This window comes from Sminthopsis crassicaudata, chromosome 2 (genome assembly GCF_048593235.1).
Source record: "Sminthopsis crassicaudata isolate SCR6 chromosome 2, ASM4859323v1, whole genome shotgun sequence".
NCBI lineage: Eukaryota > Metazoa > Chordata > Mammalia > Dasyuromorphia > Dasyuridae > Sminthopsis > Sminthopsis crassicaudata.
This window is the reverse complement of record NC_133618.1, coordinates 623,671,213-623,695,556: the sequence shown is the minus strand read 5'-3', so window position 1 is coordinate 623,695,556 and position 24,344 is coordinate 623,671,213. Positions and strand designations below refer to the sequence as shown.

The window sequence follows — 24,344 nt, the reverse complement described above, 5'->3', positions numbered from 1 at the left end:
CTAATGCTTTCAGTTTTTAGAGACCATTTCAACATAATCAACTCACATCCATGCCCTCTATCTATGAAAACTTCTTTTTAACTCCCCTAATAATGATAAAGTTCTCAGGGCTTACATGAATCATCTTCCTACATAGAAATGCTAACAGTTTAACTTCATTGAATCCTCTATTTTTTCTTGTTCCTTTGTACCATTTCTCTTGATACTTGTATTAAAAAGTCAGTTTTCTATTCAGCTCTGATCTGCAAGCTTGTTGAATGTCTTTTTTTTCATTCAACATTATGGACAATTTTGCTGGATAGGATATTTTTGACTTCTAGGCTAGTTCTTTTGATTGCTGGTATATATAACTCTAAGACCTGTGGTCTTTTATTGTGGCTACTGATAAGTCCTGAGCAATTATTGTTGTAGGTCCAACATATTTGAATTGGTTTTTCTTGTTTCTTGCAAAATTTTCTCTTTGATCTGGAAGTTTTGAAATTTATAATAATATTCCTATTTGTTTTCATCAAAGGATCATGTTGACGTGGTAATGACTTTTTTCTATTTCTCCTTTCTTCTCAATTCTCAGGACAATTTTCTTGGATTATTTCTTGCATTATTGTGTCAGGATTCTTTTTTTGGTCACAGCTTTCTCATATTTTCTTATTCTTATAGTTTCTCTTGATCTATTCTTCAGATCCAAGGTTTTTCTTATGTTTCAGATTCTGTCCTATTTTTACATTTTTTATATTCTATTTTGTTATTTTTGATCTTCTCTAGCTTCACTGGTTTCCCCTTGCCCAATTCTAATTTTCAAAGAGGTATTTTTGTCTTTTGAGATTCTGTAATTCCTTTTCTAGTTGGATAACTTTGAAAAAATAATCTTGTTTTTTTTGGGTTTTTTTCTAGTTTTCCTCAATACAATATCTCTCATTTGATTTTTAAATTCTTTTTTGATTACTTCTATAAATTGTCTTTGGGCAGGAAGCCATTTCATGTAATTCTTTGAGATAGAAGCAGCTTTTTTTTTTTTTTTTTTTTTTACTTCAGTGCTCCTCTCAAAATGAACTCTAGTCTTCCCTGTTCTTCTAGTTTCTATGGTTGGGTTTTTCTTCTTTGATGGTTCATTGGTTTTTTAGGTGAGGGCATGGGGTCTTTGCCTTCACTTTCTCTGACCTAGAACTTCAAATCATAAACTCCAGGCTCCTGCAAGTGCCCACAGCCATCAACTTCCCTGCACAACTGCTTCTGCACTCCTGGTGTGTTGGTTCCTTCTTGCTCAAATCCTTGTCTGTGCTACACAGCAGTGCCTGAAATTTTTAATCAGCTGAGATTCAAGACCCAGTTATCAAGCAGGTCAAGATTTCTGTGGTTCCTACTGAGGCTCCAGCCAAACTCAGCTACCCCCAGGATTTCCCACTTGAATCTCTGAAGAGCTTTCCTGGAAGTGTTTCCAATTTACTCTGATTAACCTCAAGCTTCTTTTGTCTGAATTTACAGGGTTGGTCCAAGAGGATTTGTTCTGCCGCAAGTCCTCTTGATTTTTCATCAGTCTAAGTTTGTTCTGAAGTATAAATTTGTTCTGTTTGTGGGAAATCTATAAAGGTTGAAATATATTGACCTACTTCACTGTCTTCCCAGAATTCTCCAATTTTTTCAATTTTAAAATAGTTAAAAATCTGACAAAATTCTATTTCTTCTTTTTCCCCTTCCCCTATAAGATGGTAAGCAATTAGATATAGGTTAAACATGTCCAATTATGTAAAACATTCCATATTGATAATTTTGCCCAAGAAGATTCAAAAATGAAAAAAAAATGAAAAACCATCATGCTTCAGTCTGTATTCAATCAATCTTTATCTAAAGGTGCATAGTTTGCTTCATAATTAGTAGTTTGGGATTGTTTTATTTCGTTGCATTGCTAAGAACAGCTAAATCATCCATAGTTCTTCATTAAATAATATTGCTCTTATTATGTACAATAGTCTACCAATTCTTTTCACTTCCCAATGGAACACTTAGTATAACTCTTTCCAGATTTTTCTGAACTCATCTGCTTATCATTTATTATAGCATAATAAAATTTCATTATAATCATATCACAGTTTCTTTAGTTATTGCCTAATTTTTGGACATGCTTTTGATTTCCAATTTTTAACTACTATGAAAAGAACTTTTAAAAATATTTTTGTACAAATATGTCCTTTCTCATTTTAGGGGGATGTCCTTGGCATACAATGCTAGGAGGAGTACAGCTGGGTCAAAAGATATGTGCAGTTTTATAGCCATTTGGGCAAAGTTACACATTGCTCTTCAGAACGTTGGATCAGTTTACAACTCTACCAACAATGCAGTACCATCTCAATCTTCTCAGAAAATCATTTTCTAGTTTTATGGAGAAGTTCAATAGTTTTCTCCTTTTAATTTTGTTAATCTCTTCTTTAATTTTTAGTATTTCCAATTGAGTTGAAGTTTTTAAACTTATTGTTTTATAAATATATATATAGATATATATAGTTTAATGTCCAGTTCATACATCTTTTTGTTTCTTCTATTGATGTAAACAAATTAAAATAACAATTTTCTTCTCAGTACCATTTTGGCTTTATCCTATAAATTTTGGCATGGTTTCTTAATGTTGGCATTTTATTTAATGAAATTATCACTTGTATGATTTGTTCTTTGACTCACTTGGATTTTACAATTGATTATTTAATTTTTATTAAATTTTTAATTTCTCTTTTCATTGTCCATTATTGAATATAATTTTTACTGTACTATGATCTGAAAAGGATACATTTGCTATTTCTATTTTTCTGCATTTGGTTGTTAGATTTTTTAAAGATCTTATTTAGGTGCCATGTACTGCTAAGAAAAAGATGTATTTCTTTCTAACCCCAGGCATTTTTCTCCAGAAATTTATCATATCTAACTTATATAGAATTTTATCCATCTCCTTAATGTTTTTTGCTTTGTTTTCATTTGATCTATCTAGTCATGTGAGAGAAAAGTAAAGATTCCCCACTAATACATTTTTATGCTCTATTTTCTCATACAACTCATTCAACATCTTCAGAAATTTAGATGCTGTACGACTTGGTGCATATATATTTAATAATATTTTACTTCATTATCTATAGCACCTTTTAGCAAGACCCTCTTTTATTTAGACCCACTTTTGCTTTTGCTTTGTCTGAAATCATGATTGTTAATTTGGATTTCTTTGCTTCAGATTAAGCATGATAGAATCTATTGTAGTCCCTGTGTATTTTTTGCTTTCAATGTGTTTCTTATAAGGAATATATTGTAGAATTATGACGTTTAATGCATTCTGCTATATATTTTCACTTTATGGGTTAATTCATCCCATTCACATCTATAGTTACAATAACTGATTGCGTATTTTTCTTCATGCTGTTTTTTTCTTGTTTACTCCTCTCTCTTACACCTCACTTTTTCTTTCTTCACTAGAATTGTACTTCTGATTGCCACCTTCCCCTATATAGCTTTCTCTGTATGAGACATCCTTCCCTCTTCTATTTTACCCACCCCTCTCTATTTCCTTATAGAGTACTATAGATTCTTAAATCCAAGTGAATATGAATGTGATTCCCTGTTTGAGGCAATTTTGATGAAAGCAAGATTTGAACTTTGCCTATCAAACCCTCCCTCCCTCATCTTCTCCTCCTTTATAGTAACTCTTATTCCTCTCTTATGTGGGATAATTTGCCTCACTCAATGTCTCCCTCCTTTTTTCTTTGCAAATTTTTTTTCTCATTCATTCAATTTTGGGGGTGGTATCATCCCATTAAAATCACTTTATATCTTCACTTCATCTATATATACTCCTCCTAGTTGCTATTATAGTAATAAAATTGAATTACAAATATTATCTTGCACATAGAAATAAGTTTAATCTTATGAATTGTTTATGTTTTCTTATCCTTGCTTCTTTTTTATCTTTTTCATGTTTCCCTTGAGTCTTGTATTTGGAAGTTAAAATTTTATTAAATTCTGGCCTTTTAATAAGAAATAATAGAAAATTCTTCATTTCATTAAAATTAATTTTCATCATTTAAAAGATAATATACATATATATATATGTGATTATATATATATATATATATATATTTAATTGTTATTAGAGCTCTTTATTTACAAGATATATGCATAGGTGATTTTTTCAGCATTGACAATCGCAAAACCTTTTGTACCAACTTTTCCCCTCCTTTCCCCCACCCCTTCCCCCCAGATGCCAGGTTGACCAATACGTGTTAAATATGTTAAAGCAAAAAAATTGCTGGGAAAATTGGAAATTAATATGGCAGAAACCAGGCATAGACCCACACTTAACACCATACACCAAGATAAGGTCAAGATGGCTTCATGACCTAGGCATAAAGAATAATATTGTAAATAATTAGAAGAATGTAGGATAGTTTACCACTCAGACCTGTGGAAGAGGAAGGAATTTATAACCAAAGAAGAACTAGAGATCATTATTAATCACAAAATAGAATATTTTGATTATATCAAATCAAAAAGTTTTTTTTACAAACAAAACTAATGCAGACAAAATTAGAAGGGAAGTAATAAATTGGGAAAACATTTTTACAGTCAAAGGTTCTGATAAAGACCTCATTTCCAAAATATATAGATAATTGACTCTAATTTATAAGAAAGCAAGCCATTCTCCAATTGATAAATGGTCAAAGGATATGAACAGACAATTCTCAGATGAAGAAATTGAAACTATTTCTAGTCATATGAAAAAATGCTCCAAGTCATTATTAATCAGTGAAATGCAAATTAAAACAACTCTAAGATACCACTACACACCTGTCAGATTGGCTACAATGACAGGGAAAAATAATGCAGAATATTGGAGGTCACAGAACTGAAAAGTGTCCGAGCTGCCACTTAAAACCAAGCCTTCTGATTCAAAGGCCACTGGTTTATTGTTCTTTTTATTTTTCCTATACTATTCATGAGTGTCTTTTTCTTATCTGCATCCCCAGTGCTTGTCACGGTGCCTGGTAAGTAGTAGATATTTGATAAATATTTAATTTCATTGGAAAAAAACAATAAAAATAAGATGTGGTTCTTGTCTTTAAAAAGGAAATGTAGTCAAAGGTAAAACAAAAGTTAAAAGCTATAGTGTGAAACAGAAGAAAGTGATTGGTTAAAGAAAACAAAGCACACATTTGCAAATTGATATCACTTAGAGGTCAAATATCAATTGAATAGGTATTGAATTTTATGTTAATCTCATTTATGAGGCAGGAACTAATGTTCTTTTCAATGTACTTTTCACCAGTTAGCAATAATTCAGTTTTGAATATATATGCTACACCCCCAAGTATTTAACATTTTTAATGGAAATATGTACATTTTCTTTCTGTTAAAGACTTATTTATTGCCACATGAAGGAGCCTCTTTTTTGGAAGACATTCACTGGTGGGTCAAGGAGTCAACTTCGAATGGCAGAGAAAAATCAAACAGTGGTGACTGAGTTTATCCTGCTTGGCTTCTCTGAGACACATCCAATTCAGTTTGTTCTCTTTTGTATGTTCTTTTTTCTTTACATAGTAGCCTTAGCAGGTAACACTCTTATTGTGGTGGCTATAAGTATAGATTCTGGACTCCATACACCCATGTATTTTTTCCTTGCCAACTTGGCCATCTTAGATATTGGCTGCACAACCACAGTTCTACCAAAATTGCTGGAAAATCTTGCAGACAAGAAGTCCATCTCCTATGTTGGGTGCATGACTCAGTTGTATTTCCTTACATGGTTTTTGGGTGCTGAACTCCTACTCTTCACAGCTATGGCTTATGACAGATATGTGGCCATCTGTCACCCTCTGCATTACACTACAATGATGAGCAGAATGGTTTGTTTCCTTCTAGCTGGTAGTGTGTGGGCCATTAGTGCCATTAGTTCATCAGTGCACACTGGTCTTATGATACAGTTAACCTTCTGTGGCCCAAATATAATTAAGCACTTTTTATGTGAAATCCCCACTTTATTACTTCTCTCCTGCACTTCTACATACCTGAACAATGTCATGATAGTCATTGCAGATGTATACTTTGGGGTGATTAATTTTGTGCTCACTATGGTATCCTATGGTTTCATTATTTCTAGCATCCTAAAGATCCGTACCACAGAAGGCAAGAAGAAAGCCTTCTCTACCTGTTCTTCCCACCTCATTGTAGTCACTATATATTATACCACAGTTATATACACATACATTCTCCCAGGTTCTGGGTCCTCCATGGATAATGGCAAAATAGTGGCTGTCCTATACACTACTATCAGCCCAACTTTAAATCCTCTCATTTATACTTTACGCAACAAGGATTTCAAAACAGCCCTCAAGAAAATGTTTCCATTCATTAAATAAATAATTGTAATCTGTCTATATGTCTTGGTTATAATTTTATTTTTAAAATTCTAATATAAAGCATGTTGTAAAAGACAAGTTAGTTTCTAGGAACCTTTGTTAGATTTACTCAGAATCTCAGAATTTAGAATGAATCTGGCTAACTTGAGCCTCACCACACTGCTGCTCTATTCCCAATTTATTTCAGTTTTGAGTCAAGCAATATTCTCCTAGTCCTCATAAGCTTAGTTTTATGCCTTGTTACCATTTCTTTACATTGAATCAGTTGCCAACCAAATTCTGTTGATCTTTACTCCACAATGTCTCTCATACTGTTTCCATTCTCATCACTCAGATGATATATCCCAGATTATGTCCCCTTCATTTTATTATTTACAATATATCTGATTATCTGTTTGCCTCCAATGTCTTCCTGTTTTCTACAAAACTATATATACTTTTACATCAGTTTATATAGTTTATCTCAGGTTTTTCTGAAACAATCTTGCTTGTTACTTCTTTTAATAAAATAGCATCACCTTACACTCATGTATCACACATTTTTTTGGTCATTCTTCAATTGGTGGGAACTTCATCAGTTTCCAAATTTTTACTACTACTAAGAGCCATTATAAATATTTGTGTATATATATAAATCATTTTTACCTTTTCTTTGATTTCTTTGGAATTTAAACATAATAGTGGTATTTCTGGCCCAAAGTGTATGCATAGTTTTAAACTATAATGAGAATGGTTTCTAATCGTGCTCCAAAATGGTTAGATTTGTTCACAGTTCTACCAACTAAGTATTAGTGTCTCAACTTTTCCACATCTGCTCCAGAATTTGTCATTTTCCTTTTTGGTCATGTTAGCAAATCTAATAGGTGTGAGGTGGTATCTGAGAATTGCTTTATTTTTCATTTCTCTAATCAGTAGGGATTTAGAAAATTTTAAAAATGTGATTATTAATATTTTATTCCTTCTAAAACCTGGCTCTTCGTATCACATAACCACTTATCAATTAGGAAACAGTTCTTACTTTTTTGTTATAAATTTGGCTGAATTTCTAATATATTTGACAAATGAGGCTTTTATCAGAAAAAAAAAAAAAACAACTTGTCATATAAATTCACCTCACTTTCCTGTTTTCCTTCTTACTTTTGTGGCATTTGTTTTACTTGTACAAAACCTTTAAATTTTATTTATTTAAAATTAACTATCACACTCTCCATTATAAGCTCTATCTCTTGTTTGAACAGGTATGTTTTACCATTCTTTCATAATTTATTTATTATATCACCACTTTGTAATATAGTCTGTAATCTGGCACTACTCATTTTTCTTAAAATCTTTTGTCTAGATTTTTTTTCTCTTTACCCATTGCACTCAACATTATGTCACATTTATCTGTGAATATATTTTCTTCTTAGAAGAATATAAGTTCTTGCCTTGAGGGCAAGGATTTTTTGCACCTCAAGGAAGAGCATAGTATATTGTACCCTAGTCTGTGGTTAATTACTACCATTAAAGTAGAAAAAATTAATTGTGGAGGGAAAGAACATTAGTACATTATTGATGGAGCTATGAATTGCTTCAGCCATTTTGAATTGCAAATTGAAACTACTCCTCTAAAGTCACAAAAAGATAAAAAAGGAGTACAATAACTTGTACATAATAACTATTTATAGCAGTTCTTTTGGTAATGGTCAAACTGAAAACTAAGTTGGTAACATCAATTGAAAAAATGGCTGAATAAATTGTGTCATATGAATGCAATGAAATACCTTGATGCTATAAAATAATGACACTAGATATGGTTTCAGATAAGCTGCAGAAAACTTGCATGATGGAGAATGAATAGAATTATTTCTAGGACAACATTGTATAAAACTCTGAAAGACTTGAGAGCTCAAATTAATGCAATGACCAAGTGTGATATTAGATGACTCATGATGAAAAATACTGCTCACTGTCCAACAAAGAATGGCAAAAATATGCAAAATGAAACACACAATTTTGAACATAGAAAATTAAGGAATTTTGTTGCTGACTTAAATAATTTTTTCAAGGATTTTTCTTTTTTTTCAGTAGTTGGAGAAAAAGAAAATGAGTATAAACTGAAAAAATAAAAATGAATCATAAAATACAGTTAATTTTCTTAAATAGTACTGGAGAAAATTCAAAGTTTATGTTTCTAAAATGATCCATTCTTATCTGACCATTGTTTTTACAATGTAGACAGATGCTGTTTTCACTGGAATTTTCAAATATTAGCATTAAATATCAGGATGATATATAACATAAGCCCAACATAGTACATAATTTAGTAAAAGACCCAGTGAGAAACACTAAAGAAATAATTATAAGGTAAAATATAATTTGTAGTACATAATTTACCAAAGACCAGGTAAGAAACACCAATTAAATAGAAAAAAAAATATTTCACTGAGATTTGCTAGCAAAATAATTAGACAGGAAAAGTCTAGCAATGAAATTATTTTCATCCATTTGATATATATTAGTAGAGGAATTTTCCAGAAAGTAAATTTCCAGAAAATTTATGCTTCAAGGTAATGGAATATTTATATTTCTGTGAAACATTTATTGTATCCTGGATGGCACATTTTTTTCCTTTAAGGATCTATGTAAATTCTACTGCAAGAAATAGATCATCCTTCTAGTCTCTCCTTCTTCCATAGCTTTGGCACAATTTATGAATTCCCTTTTGATTACTATGCTGCCCCATGTCAACTTTTTTGTCATTAGTTGGCTCCATTTCTTTAGAGTTACACTGATGGTGCTCTAGTACTATTGATTTTCAATTTCATTCTTACCATCTATTGAAGATCTGCCTTGCTCCTGTTGCATTTCTGATTTGAGGGAGTGTTGCTGGTACCCTTAAAAGAAGTAGGTAAATATATTTAAAGATCTTTAATACACATTCAGTTCCACTGTTATTCAGGATCATGGCCCCACATAATTGATACACACAAATGCTGCCTAAATGATTCGTAAGATTTGCCAACTTGCTCTTTTCAACAGGAAATGACCAACTCTTTTTTAAAAGCTTTTTATTTTCAAAACATATGCATACATCATTTTCAACATTCACCCTTGAAAAACCTTGTGTTCCAATTTTTTTCCCTATCTTCTCCTCACCCTCGCTTAACCATCAAGTAATCCAATATATGCTAAACATGTGCAATTCTTATATAAATATATCACAATTATCATGTTGCACAAAAAAATCAGATCAAAAAAGAAATCAATGAGAAAGAAAACAAAGTGCAAGCAAACAACAATTTAAAAAGTGAGAATACCATGCTGTGATCACCACTCAATTTCCATCGCCCTCTTTCTGGGTACAAATGGCCCTCTCAATCCCAACACCAATGGAGTTGGCTTGAATCACCTCACTGTTGAAAATTGCTGAAGTTTCTGAAGCCACACTGGTTCTCAGATAAATAACTTTTTTTCTAGGTGTAGGGGTAGTCTATTAAGGAGGATTCTGGTAAGAATCTTTCTAGCATTGACTAAGAGAAAGATCTTGTGATTGTCACAGGACAATGTATTCCATTTACCTTTGTAAGATGAACAAGTGAAGCTCTCAAGGTCTCTGTTAAGAACTTTAGAATTGAGAGACACTGGCACAGCATGGCCCTGCATGACATGATGTGTTCTATGAGCAAAGCAGAGTTGAATTGATTTAGAAGAAATGAGAGATGCACAAAGTTAGAGTCCACTCCAAATGTTCCTAAGAAATATTTGTTTCTGAATTGTGGTAGTACATTCCGAGGTAATATGGGTCTAATTAATCACAGTCAGACACATTATAACTTGACTCTAACATAGTGATGTCATTCTGGTGCTCTTTCAGAATGAAGAACAAAAATCAACCAATTCTATTCCCCTCAGGCTGGGGAATTCTTCTCCTGCTCTGTCCCTCTGACAAACATCGTATCATAAAATTGACATACTATCCTGATGAACTTTTCTGAAAAATCAATTTTGACATAATTTCCCATAACTACTCACAACTGACAGCATCAAAGGCCTTGCTCAAATCTACAGATGTTGTATACAGACTTCTGTTCTGTTTCTGGCATTTTTCCTGGAATTGAAGGGCAGTAATCACCATATTGACTATCCATCAGCTACTTCTGAAGCTGCACTGGTTCTCAGATAAATAACTTTTTTTCTAGGTGTAGGAGTAATCTATTAAGGAGGATTCTGGCAAGAATCTTCCAGCACTGACTAAGAGAAAGATCTTGTGATTGTCACAGGACAATGTATTTGGTCTCTGTTAAGAACTTTAGAATTGAGAGACACTGGCACAGCATGGCCCTGCATGACATGTTGTGTTCTTTGAGCAAAGCAAAATTGAATTGGTTTAGAAGAAATGAGAGATGCACAAAGTTAGAGTCTACTCCAAATGTTCCTAAGAAATATTTGTTTCTGAACTGTGGTCACACATTCCGAGGTAACATGGGTCTAATTAATCACAATCAGACACATTATAACTTGACTCTAACATAGTGATGTCATTTTGGTGCTCTTTCAGAATGAAGAACAAAAATCAACCAACTCTATTCCCCTCAGGCAGGGGAGGTCAATCTTAGAAATCCTCCAATCAATTAACAAATCACTTATTCAGCACTTGTTATGTTCCAAATGTTGTACTAGGCACAGGGCATCCAAATACAAAACCAAGACAGTTCTACCCCTGAAGCTCAGAAAAAGGAGGAATTTACTAGTCATGGAGTTAGCTAATGGCTAAACAGGGACTAAAGCACACACCTTTTGCTCACTGTGCTTCCTATTACCTTGAAATTTCTCTGGTAAACCTGGTAAAAAAAGGAATATCAGTATATTGATGCTTATAAACAGTTTCTTTAGAGTTCAGAATCGTATATTAGTAAGCATTGGAATAGAAAAGGGGGCATGGTTTCCAGCTCCATCTCTGAAGCTAGTTTATTTCATGGCTTTATTCAATTCACTTTTCCTCTCAATATCTCATTGTCCTTATATGTAATATTTTATAGATGATCATTAACAATCATTCCTGTGCTAAGGTTCTATAAGTGACTTTAGGAATTTTTCTCTTGAATACTGACCTGGGATCAAATTTATACCCCATCAGTAGTCACAACACCAGAACCATCAGATAATTGCTCCTTCAGGGTCCTTCCCACAGAAACCTGATTAAAAGAATCCCTTGTGGCCAGTGCAAATCTATCCCCTTTAGACATTGTGCTGACTATTTTCTTAAAAGCTGGTTCATTTTTTGCTTCTTCATGAGGTGCCCTACATCTAGTCAAAGATCTTAGCATTATCACATTTTTGCAAGTTATTGATCCTGAATAACCTCAAATGATCATCTCTATCCATTTTTCTACAGACAAAGCTCAAGGTTAATAGGTAGGAGATTGATGGAGAACTCTTCCCACTTGAGAGTATTCATGGAAGAATTCCAGGTGAGCGCTATTTTCATGGCTATTGAGTTTAATGGGATTTGTTTAATAAAAAGAAAGATATTGACAAGAGGTTACTATAAAGTAGTCTGAAAGTAGTAAAGAGACCAATAGCTTGACTTTTAATCTTTGTTCTGTCACCTAACCACTTAGATAACACTGGGGGAATCTTAACATCTTTAAGCCTCAATTTCCTCATTTGCAAAGTATGATATTGGAATAAATTTCTAAGATAACTTCCATCTTTAAACATATGGTCCTAAAACTTGCACTTCAGTTTTATATTTCTGAAATCTCTTGAACTCTAATGTTCATTGCTTTATATTAATTTTAAATCAGTTCTCTCTCCATCCCCTGCCCCATATTTCCTACACTCTGCACGTCATAAAATATTACCTAAATTAAATTCTTAGTACTCCTTGGTAATTCAGGTTTTTTTAAGACATAATTTTAAGGAGGGGGAAATTCTCTCAATGAAGACTAGAAACCTTTCTGTTATTAAGTGGCTTTGAGAACTGCTTCAGCTACTAAAAAGATTAAGTTACTTGGCCATAGTTACAGAGTCAGTTTGTATCAAGGGTAGGAATTAAGCCCAGGAATTAACTCCCATGATTGATCCTTTCTTATCTAACCTGGAATATTTTTAACATTCTTTCTAAGCTGACCAGCATTAGTCCTTAATCATCTGCCTCTGATTAATTGTGAATATAAGTATATATATATATATATATATATATATATATATATATATATATATATATATATATATATATACATATATATATATATATGTGTGTGTGTGTGTGTGTGTGTGTGTGTGTGTGTGTATACATACACACACATACACATAGATAGATAGATAGATAGATATAGATATAGATAAAGATATCTGTATATACTACAAATGCCTAATTGTGTTATAGCTAGCAAGTCATTTAACTGCTATATCCCTCAGTCTCCTTATTTTATAAAATGAAACAGTTGGATTGGAGTTTTTGGAAAAGTCATTACTTCAAGGAAAAGCAGCATCACTTGGGAGCCCAATGACTTGGAGCTAATAGACTGTCACTATCAAGATTCTGACCAGCAAGAAGGATGGTGAAAACAATACATAATTGCCCTCCTATGTGTTTCCATGAATTCAGGAAGCAAAGTCTTAATGTAGTTCCTAGTCAGTGTAGAGAAAATTATCTTTATAGAGCCAATCAGAGGGGACTTTGCCACCTATTATATTTAGCTGCTTCTTTCAATGTTTTAAGTAAAGTTCAATAAAGTGAACTAGGCAATCTGTGTTTTCTGACTTAATCACAACTCCATCTAGCCCTCAGTTCAGAAATTTTCCAGCTTCTAAGAGTTTTTCCAATTGCATTTTGTAATTCTACTTGTAGTTCTTTTAATCAAACAACCTTCAAATTACAAATTGACAAGCATTTTTTTGAAATTTCTGTTATATGCTCTAAGTCTTTGTCCTTATGTTAAAGTAGATGGTTCAGAAATGATGACAGAAATAGATAATGTTTGAGTGGCTGATTATTCAATTCCTGAAACTTTTTCCATTCAATATTTTATCACCAAATATTCATCTTCCAGTCTTAAATGACATATATGTAATCAAAAGTCAAAGTATATTTAACATATATATCTCTCATTATACATGAATCTTTGGGGAAATGACATTTAAAAAATGCTTCAGAGAGAGAACAATTAAGATGAATTGAAAGTATTGTAAGGTGTGACAAACACATCCTGTATGTTTTTTTGTGTACTGTTATGTAAAAATGTCAAAGGAAATAGATTATGTTGAAATGCAGCTAACAAAATATTAAAAGGAATTGGTTCACTCATGGATCCCAGATTAAGAACTACAGTCCTAAATGAGAAGAGTTCCTCCTTGAGGGAAATTTGCACCTTATGTTTCTGAAATTGAAGTCTGGGAGTACAGAGAAAGAGGAAAGAATTCGTATTGCTATGCCATATAAGTATTGGAAATGCTTTGGAAGGGTTTGCAATGCTATAGAACCTAGCCCAGCCCAGACACTGTTGAGAGGAGGTGGCCAATACAGGGACAAGGGAAGGGAATCTCTTTTTCTAACTAGTCTCTTCCCCAAATGTTCCTTTCAGGGTGGGGGTAGAGAGCAGCTATTGCAATGCACAATTCATAAACTTGAAATGAAATATGAAAAGTCACCCTGTCCACTGTTCAGCAATCCTTACTTTTTTTCTCGGCTGGGAGACTCCATATCCCAGGTGAGAATGTTCATTGATTAAACTTTTATGGAAATGTTAATAACTACTCAATCCCACACCTTCTGTTTTGGTATATAGAAATAGCTTGCAAGTTGTTCCCTATCTTAAGTGTCTCTCCAGATTAATTAATCTTCCTAAAGTGAAGATGTGGTAATGTCACTCACCCAAGAAATAAACTCTAGTTATATCCCCATTACCTCTAGAATTTTTTTTTTTAACAAGACAATTTTTTTTTTCTTCTGAGGCTGGGGTTAAGTGACTTGCCCAGGGTCACATAGCTAGGAAGTGTTAAGTGTCTGAGACCACATTTGAACTCGGGTCATCCCGAATTCAGGGCTGGTGCTCTATCCACTGCGCCACTTAGCTGCCCCCTTACCTCTAGAATTAAATATAAAATTATCGGTTTGGCATTCAATACTTTTTTCCAATCAGACCCTCTACTACCTTTCCATTCTCTATGCATCTAGTTTCTCACGACTTCTATTTCCCATGTACTCTGTGATTCAGCAACACAGGCCTCCTTGCTGCTTTTCTCACAACATTCCATATTCAGAATCCAAGGCTTTTTTTCAGAAGCTTCCTATGCTTGGAAGACTTTCCCTCTACATTTTCATGCTTTCAAGGAGCTCAGAGTCTAATGGGAGAGGAAAACATGCAACAGTTTGGAGATAATCTCAGAGGGTAAGCACTAGCATTCAGATGTATCAGGAAGTGCCCCTTGCTGAAGATGGGATTTTAGTTGAGAGTTGAAGGAGGCCAAGAAATAAAGGAGGTGGCAATGAGGAAGGAGACCATTGCAGAGATGAGAGACAAGAGTGACAACCAGTAAAAATGCTCAAAATCTAGGCATAGGCATGCAACAGTATGGAAGTCAGTGTCACTGCTTTACAGAAAGAGTGGAAGTTATTAGAAGATAAAAGGTATAAGTGTGGAGAGTTAAAGGGATACACTGTGTCAAGGGCTTTGAGTGTCAGAGTTTTATATTGAATTTTAGCAGGAATAGGGAAACAGGCATTTATTGTGTGCAATGGAGGGTGACAGTTAATGAAAAAGACTAATTTGATATTTGAGTGGTGGGTGAACTACATAGTTGTAGCGAGCTGTCGTCTCCAGAAGCTGCCGGATCACTCTCTGGGAAGAGATCTGCTGTGTCTTCTACTCAAATCTCTCAGACAGATTCTTCTTCCTGTAGTGAACCGTTGTCTCCAGGAAGTTGCTGTTAACTCTTGTCCTTAGAAGTGACTTCCCTTCCTGCAGAGAGCCCCGTCAAGCCTGATGCAATGCAGAGTCTTTCTCTTGAATCCTGGCTCTGAATCTCCTCCAGCTCTTATCCTTCTCCAGGCCGATCTGCTCTCCAGGCCCAATATTGTGTCTTTTATCCTCCCAGAGAATGGGCGTGGGATAATGCAAGGGCTTCTGGGAAGAACCACCCCAGCCAATGAGCTTGCCCCCTCTATCAAGTCAACCTGAGTTCTCACCTTGTAATTGTCCAGAAAACCTGAATTCTCACCTTGTCACTGTCCAGACAACCTGAGTTCTCACTTAGTAATCCTAACACATAGTAAGAAAATTTAAGTAGGAAAGTCATTAGCAGGCTATTGAAATAAACTAGGCATAAAATGTTGAGGGCCTACATGAGGGTGATCACAGTAACAAAGGAGAGAAGAAAGGTTTTTAAAAGATGTTATGAAGGTAAAATCTGTAGGACTTGGCAACAGATGGAATATAGAGGAATGAGAGAATGAAAAGCCAAGGATGTCTCTTGGGTTGCATGCCTGGGTTGCTGGGAGCAAAGGAGGGAACTTAATAGCAATAAGGAAGTTTAGAAAGGAGAGGGTTTTGAGGGAAAAATAATGGCTTCCATTTCTGAAATGTTGAATTTAAGTTTTTATGGGACACCCTGATTGAAATGTCTAATACAGAGGTAGAAATACAAGACTAAAGGTAAAGAGTTGTTGCCAATGCCTTATTGTGGGAATCAGCAGATGCTTCTAGTCAGTTCTGGTCATTATCTCTGTGTTCAGCAACCACAGATAACCAACTATCCTATCCTGGCATGAAGCCTGGGCTACAACTGAAGTGAGCTTGTCTGACAGGATCAGAAGTTTCGGAGGTAGTCATGAGGACCTTCTGCTTCTTCCCTGGATATTGTATGAGTCCTCACAGCCAGTCCTGTTACAGTCTCTCAGGAAAGGATTATCTGGTCTTCTTCAATGTTTCTTGCAGCTCAAGATTTACGATTGGATTCCCATAGAATATGATAATAGCATCAGTTATGAGGGTTTTTCTTTTAAATTGGAGGTGGGAACACTGAACATCATTAAAATGCTTCTTAACTGAAAAATAAAATAAAATTTTAAAACTCATAAAGAAATCCCCTGCATGTCTCTGGCATCACTGATGCCTCCTCCCAACTGAATTATGTGTATCAATGTATAGATTCTGCTTTGCAATTGCACTCCTTCACTTCCATCCATGATAAATATTAAGTCTTAACAGAGATCTTTGGTAAAATTGGGGAAATTTTTTTGATTTTCTTCATTTCTCAGGCTGTGCTTGCTCTCTACAAGTGCTCAGTGAACCCATCAGTGGCACATCAGGAAAATAACAATCACTAGTGGACTACTAACTCGTTTGGATGAATCAATCCCTTAAAACCATGGCTCTTAATAACCAGACACAGGTCGCTGAATTTATTCTACAGGGCTTCTCTGAAAACCCTCATTTTGACATTCTCTTCTTTTGTTTCTTCCTGTCCTTCTATGTCTTGGCTATTATTGGCAATTCTCTCATCATTGCTTCAATTTGGATCACTGCAGGCCTTCACACACCCATGTATTTTTTCTTGATCAATTTGGCCTTGTTGGATATCATTTGCACTACTACAGTGGTGCCCAAGTTGTTGGAGAATCTGGCGGAGGGGAAGAAAACCATCCCCTTTGTTGAGTGCATGACCCAGATCTTTGTCTTTTCTTGGGCTTTGGGTTCTGAGCTCCTTCTTTTCACAGCTATGGCTTATGATCGGTATGTGGCTATTTGCCGGCCCTTACATTATAGCACTCTGATGAGCGAGAAGATCTGTGGGATGTTGGTGACTGGAGTATGGCTTATAGGTGGGATGAATTCTGCAATCCACACAGCCATGCTGTTACAATTGTCTTTCTGTGGTCCTAATGTCATTGATCACTTTTTCTGTGAGATCCCCCAAATGTTACCACTCTCTTGCTCCTCAACAAAAGTGAATGAACTCATGACACTTTTTACAGATCTTGTCTTGGCTGGTACCAATTTCTTACTGACAATAATGTCCTATGGTTTTATTATTGCCAACATCATGAAGATCCGGTCTGAAGAGGGAAAGAAAAGAGCATTTTCTACTTGTTCTTCCCACCTTATTGTAATCACCATTTTCTATTTTGCTGCATTTTGTGCTTATATAAGTCCAAGTACTAGCTATTCTCCTGAAAAAGGGAAAGCTGTTGCTGTGATGTATACCACTCTAAGCCCTGCTGTAAATCCACTGATCTATACTCTGAGAAACAAGGATGTCAAAACTGCCCTCAAAAAACTCTTTGTGATGTGGTTCTCATTTTAGGGTGCCTTGAAATATCAATCACATCAGATTCTATGTCTATTCTCTAAGTCAGGGAGTTTTAAGGAACTTATAAAAATTGTTTCTTGATAATTTTATTTCAAAAGAATAATTCTGTGGCAGGTAGAGAAATGGACCTGGAGTGAGGAAGATTTGAATTCAAATCCAGGTGGAAACAGCTATTACTTGAGCAAGTCAGTAACTTATATCTATCTCAGTTTCTTCATTTGTCAAAGGTAGATCATAATGGCTCTTATATCTCAGGGTTATTGTGAGGATAAAATTAGATAATAACTATAAAATATTTGAAAATATTAAAGTTACATAAATATCAAAATCATTCTCATCATTATTATTAATATTAATTCCAGTGAAATTTTATCAATTTTATCTGAAAGGAATATTTTGAGAAAGGATTCACAGATTTTTTTCCAGAAAACCAAAGGGTTCAATGATTTAAAAATTCAGAATCTTCCTCCCAACATTCAAAAATGAAAGGAAAATGAAAAATTTTAGAAATGTAAACTTTCTGATCATAAAAGTTCAAAACTTAGACATGCTAGGATAATATATATATATATATATATATATATATATATATATATATATATATATATATATATATATATATATATATATACAGAGAGAGAGAGAGAGAGAGAGAGAGAGAGAGAGAGAGAGAGAGAGAGAAAGAGAGAGAGAGAGAGATTACCTAAACCTTTTCTTTGTTAACCTTTCACAGTGTATAACGTTCTGGATTCAAGTAACCTGATAAAATCCATATGATTCTTGGAGTGAATGAGATTGAGCATTTTACCTCATCCTTTTGTTTTCAGACAAAACTAAGTCAAACATCACCTAGTTATAGAATTTCAGTGGTAATAATTTAGTCATTCAGAGCATCAAAATCTAGTAGACATTATTACTGCCTTGACTCACTGATTCCTAATTGCTTCAAAGATCAATTTGTTCTCTTATACGGCTTCATTTTTTCATTTTTCTTCCATGTTCCTCTCTCAAGTTGGCTGAAGGGGCTGATTTGAGTAAGTATATTGCCTGTTAGGTCAGTTCCTAAGTCGTATGTATTAATCAGCATTTCTCAAGGGTGCTTCAAAATACTCTGAGTATGTACAAGTAACAGAGAGAAGCAGTGGTGGTACCGAGTTGAGAAGATGATTGCTCTCAGCCAGAGATTAGCCAAGTAGAACAAACATTGGCTTTACCAGTTAGTTGTTTATAACTTTTTTCCTCTTTTCTAAGGCAAAAAGTAGAGTGAACAGGGAACTGACTATGGAAGTCAAGTTGCAGTTCAATCAATATGCTTGTCTATGAATCTAAGCTTGGTTCAGAGAAAGAATAATATACAATAATAGGTCTAAAATTGAAAGGAGATCATTGAATTAGTTTAGAAGACATGCAGATATTTGATTTTAGTCTGGTGTGGAAAAGGAAAGAGGAAATTTGAAAAGAAAAGACAAAGAAAAAGTAAATTTCAGACATTTGAAACCATCAACACACATTTGTAGAAACAGAATTGAAAGAGATGATGGTATCCTTAATTTATATCTGGGAAAACCTCAGAGATGATCTAGTCCAATATTCTCATTTTGTAGTTGAGAAGATGAGATTTAGAAAGATAAATGATTTGCTCAATCACAAAAATATTAATTAAAAGAGGTAGTATTTGAATCCATACCATTTGAGTTCAAATCCAGTACTTTTTTGTTTAATTAGGTGACAAATGCAATAATAATACCTAATATCTATTATTTTACTGGATCTTTACAATGATCCTGTGATGGACGCAATATAATTTTCATTTAAAATATGAAGAAACTGAAATTGACAGAGATAAAATGAATTGTCTTGGAACATACAACTAATAGATGAGGCAGGATTCAAACTTAGGATTTCCTAAATCCAAGTTCAGTTATCTCTCCATTATGCCCCTTTAACTTAATACACATTGATTAGAAAAACAGTGATTAACATGGAGTGGATTGAAAATGGAATGTGTTTAGAATAATGTAAAGCATGGATAAAATCAAATGGTTTTGTAAGGAGAGATTGTAAAAACCCTGAAGTTTGAAAGTAAAACTATAGTATTCTCTTTTTCCATTTGTCAAAAGATTTTCTAAAACTTGTTGGCAGGAAAATGTCATGATTAAAACCTGGACTTGAGAATAATTATATATGGAAAATAAACTACATTGAAGAAAAGAGCAAAACATTAGAGACATATTGTAAATAATATAAATGATGGGGAAATGATTTGAAATATATAGTTTGCATGAAGAGAAGGGAAATAATATAAGATATGTTGTGGACTAAAGATAAACAGAATTCAGTTGTGAATAAAAAGTAACAGGAAAAATATAAATAAGGTGATGGTGACTGAGAGGGTGTTGTATGACCCAAAATTGAAATAAGGAATTTAGGAATAGAGTAACTGTGTGATAAGACTCAAGTTGGTTTGAGATCCATTTTGAATTCTAAGATTCTGAGTGAAAATTTTTCCATAAATAAAATAACTAAGGCTCCTAGACCTAAATTGCCTTTTGCACCACATTTTTATACTGGAATTAATTCCAAAAGAAAAATTATAGCCAAATCATATGGGCAAATTACAATTATTTATTTAATGAATGGAAACATTTTCTTGAGAGCTATTTTGAATTCCTTGTTGCATAAAATATAAATGAGAGGGTTTAAAGTTGAGCTGATAGTAGTGTATAGGACAGCCACTACTTTGCCATTATCCATGGAGGACCAGAACCTGGGAGAAGGTCAAGAATTTAAGGGACTTAATAAATTTGAAAAACAAATACATAATTTTAAAAGCATGAAAAATAAAATTTTAAAAAATAATTAGCATCTTGTGGACCTAAAGAAAAATCTCAATTATTTTACAGAGCAAGATAAAATAACAAAAAATTTCATCTAGAAGAACAAAAGGTCAAGAATTTCAAGGGATTTAATGAAAAAAATAAAATTAAGGTGGTGTTCATTTGACAAAGACAAAAAAGATATTATAAGTAAATTAGAAGAACAAAGGATAGTTTACCTCTCAGATCTGTGGAGAAGGAAGGAATTTCTGTCCAAAGAAGAAGTAGTGTGCATTATTGAATGCAAAATAAATAAGGTTGACTATATTAAGTTAAAAAGTTTTTGTAAAAACAAAACCAGTGCAGACAAGATTAGAAGGGAAGCAACAAATTGGGGAAGATTTTTTTTACATTCAAGGGTTCTGATAAAAGTCTCATTTCTAAAACATATAGAGAATTGACTCAAATTTATAAGAATTCAAGTCATTCTCCAATTGATAAATGGTTAAGTAATATGAAGAAAATTTTCTGATGAAGAAATTGAAATTGTTTCTAATAATATAAAAAGGTGCTCTAAATTGCCATTGATCAAAGAAAAGTAATTTAAGAAAACTGAGCTAACACTACACATCTCTCAGATTGGCTAAAATGAAGTGAAAAGATAATGACGAATGTTGGAGGGAATGCAAAATACCTGGGATACTAATACATTGTTGGTGGAGCTGTGAACCATTCTGGAGAGCAATTTGGAATTATGTCCAAAGAGTTATCAAACTGTGCATACTCTTTAACCCAGCAGTGTTTCTACTGGGCTTGTATCCCAAAGAGATTATAAAGAAGGAAAAAGGCCTAAAATATGCAAAAATGTTTGTTGCAGCCCCTTTTTGTAGTGGCAAGAAACTGGAAACTGAATGAATAACCATAAGTTGGAGAATGGCTGAATAAGTCATAGTATAGGAAAGTTATGGAATATTATTGCTCTATAAGAAATGATCAATGGGATAATTTCAGAGAGGTCTGGAGAGACCTTTCTGAACTGATACTAAGTGAAGTGAGCAGAACCAGGAAATCATTGTATGTGGCAACAACACAATTAATTATATAATGATCATTTCTGATGGACCTGGCTTTTCTCAATGATGATTCAGGCCAGTTCCAATGATCTTGTGATAAAGAGAGCCATCTATACCCAGAGAGAGGCCTGTGAGGACTCACTATGGAACATTACATAATATTCCCACTCTTTTTGTTGATGTTTGCTTGTATTTTGTTTCTTTCTTATTTTTCTCTTTTTGATCTAATAGTTTTTGTGCAGTATGGTAATTGTGGAAATATATATAGAAGAATTGCATATGTTTAACATATATTGAATTACTTGTCATCCAGTGGAGGAGGTAAGAGGAAGGGAGAAAAAAAATTGGAACCTGTGATTTTGCAAGGGCAAATGTTGCAATGTGTCCAGTCATATGTTTTGAAAATCAAAAACTTTAATAAAAGAAAAAAAATAATAAACAGATGCTTGAAAAATGAAAAAAATGGAAATCTCTTCAATCATTTTTTTCAAGGTAATGAAAATTCCTCAACCAAAAATTAATCCCCCAGTTCCATGACAATTTGCTGAAGAAAAATGTCATAAATAATTTTACAAAATTACATATGCCCTGTTATAGCACTCAAACAATGTGACTCTGCAGTCACATCCCTTTTCTAGAAATGTGATTACATCAGGATTTGAAGCACCTCAAAACATAATTTTCTTTAAGAGTAAGACAGGACTCTGAAATAAGAAAAAAAAGCAGAGCTTCCCCAGAGCATCTTTAAGTAATTGCTCTGAGACTACAGAATTCTGCTGAGAGCTGCAGTGCCATATTAGAAAGGTTCAAGTATAGGTGAATAGAGTTATTTTTTTCAGTGAGACAACACAAAAATAACTTCCCTGAGCATCATTTTCCCCTATAGAATGGTTCAAATACAAAATCTCCACCTCTAAGACTTTCCTTAATACTAAATTAAGTGGCTAAAAGGGCTCTGAAGGGTGGAACTTTTAACTAAGAAGTAGAGGATATATGTATTGAGATGCTGATCACAATTTCTCTGACCTGCCATTCCCATAAAGCTGCAAGAGCAAAACCTCCTAGGGAAAATTTCTTTCCTGTACAGACTTAACTCTGACTTCTTCATCCCAGGACTTTATTAGCATCTGTCATTCCTTCTCTATAAGGTTATTTCATTAACATGTAGTCTTCCTTATATTATGTTCTTTCCTTTATCTCAGGCAGAAAAATAAACAAAACTCTTCCTAGTGAAGGCAAAGTGAGGATGTTCTTTCAAATTAGTTGTAAAGTCTATCAATGCAATACATACAATCTAGAAAATCTGTTATATCTTCCATATTGAGACTAATTACAAAAATAAGTCACTCACTTAGTTCTCCAAAAGCATTTCCAAAACACATAGAAAGATGCATCATGTACACAAAAGCCCACAACATAAAACCATAATGGAAGGAATACTCAGGATAAGAATTAACTAATATAGGCAGAGACAAGATGACAGAGAAGGCACACATAACTCTAAGTTCCTCTCATGCCCTCACTACCAATCTTTGAATTCAGCCTCAAAAATAGTGCTTGACTGGTGAAATTCATCAAAATTAAAGGTACAACAATTTACCAGCTGAAGATAATCTGGAGGAGCATCAGAGCAGGTTTGTCCTGAGAGGTGGGAATAAGCCAGTGGCAGGCAGGGAGATAGAAAAGTCTGGCATCCTAAGCGGAACAGGGATGGGGGTAACGTCAGTGGCTAGAAGAGTAGTGGAAATGACTCTGCCATAGGCTGACTGATTTGCCTTGATTGTAAAGCAGTGGACCAGCAGAGAGATTAGAGCCAGAGGTACAGGGTACTCTAAAAATGCCAGAACTGTACCCCCTCAAAAACCAGAAGTGACTCAGCATAGACTAGCACAACTGTGCAGCTGCATGCTGAAGCATGGCCAGGGCAACTGCAAATCTACATGGTGGGGGGGGGGGGGTTGCAGCCCAGGGCAGCCTCTAATCTGCACAGTGGGGGACTTGGCTTGGGGCAACAGAACTTCCACAGCTCCTGGGCAGAGCCTAGATACTATTTTACAGGGAATCATCAAAGAGAACTGCCTGCCCAGAGGCAACAGAACCAGAAGGGAAAATAGGCATTGAAAGAATTCATCAAACACCTTCTGAAAAAGACCCTTAAAAAAAAAAAAAAAAAAAAAAAACTCCACGGAATATTATGGCCAAATTTAAGAGCTATCAGACTAAGGAAAAAATATTATAAGCAGCCAGGAAAAAACAATTCAAATACTGAGTTGCCACAATAAGGATCACTCAAGATCTGACTGCATCGACATTAAAGGATCAAAGGGCCTGGAATCTGATATTCCGAAAGGCAAAAGAACATTGAATGAAACCAAGAATAAACTACCCAGCTAAGCTGAGCATTTTCTTTCATGGAAGAAGATGGATGTTTAATGAAAAAAATGAATTTCATTTGTTTCTAAGGAAAAAAAAAACAGATCTAAACAAAAAATTTGATCTCCAACCATAGGACTCATGAGAAGCAGAAAAAGGTAAAAGGAACTCTTGAGAACTGTATTTCTGTTGTGGATATACATAAAGTCCACATGTATAATTTGATTTTACTGATATAACATAAAAGGGGAAGTAGAAATGGAAAGGGGATAGTGTCAGAAAAAGGGAAAAGGGGAGATAAAAAGAGGGAAACTACATCCTATGAAGATGAAAAGAAAACCTATCATATCTGAGAGAAGTTAAAGAGGGGGAGGAACATTGTGTGAATCTTATTC

General features: G+C 34.1%; 2 protein-coding genes across 2 annotated transcripts; both read left to right on the top strand.

The window, feature by feature from the left end:
- The first annotated feature begins 5,462 nt into the window (after positions 1 to 5,462).
- Positions 5,463 to 6,389, top strand: LOC141553794 (olfactory receptor 13A1-like). Its single transcript, XM_074285261.1, has one exon. It carries the CDS (start codon positions 5,463 to 5,465, stop codon positions 6,387 to 6,389), a length of 927 nt encoding a protein of 308 aa, XP_074141362.1.
- A 10,356-nt stretch (positions 6,390 to 16,745) lies between these two features.
- Positions 16,746 to 17,681, top strand: LOC141553005 (olfactory receptor 13A1-like). The gene has a single exon (XM_074284873.1). It carries the CDS (start codon positions 16,746 to 16,748, stop codon positions 17,679 to 17,681), a length of 936 nt encoding a protein of 311 aa, XP_074140974.1.
- Positions 17,682 to 24,344: the final 6,663 nt, after the last annotated feature.

Bases quoted from the DNA above. Each gene is read 5' to 3' on its own strand.
- LOC141553794 (XM_074285261.1), top strand. From the start codon at position 5,463: ATGGCAGAGAAAAATCAAACAGTGGTGACTGAGTTTATCCTGCTTGGC.
- LOC141553005 (XM_074284873.1), top strand. From the start codon at position 16,746: ATGGCTCTTAATAACCAGACACAGGTCGCTGAATTTATTCTACAGGGC.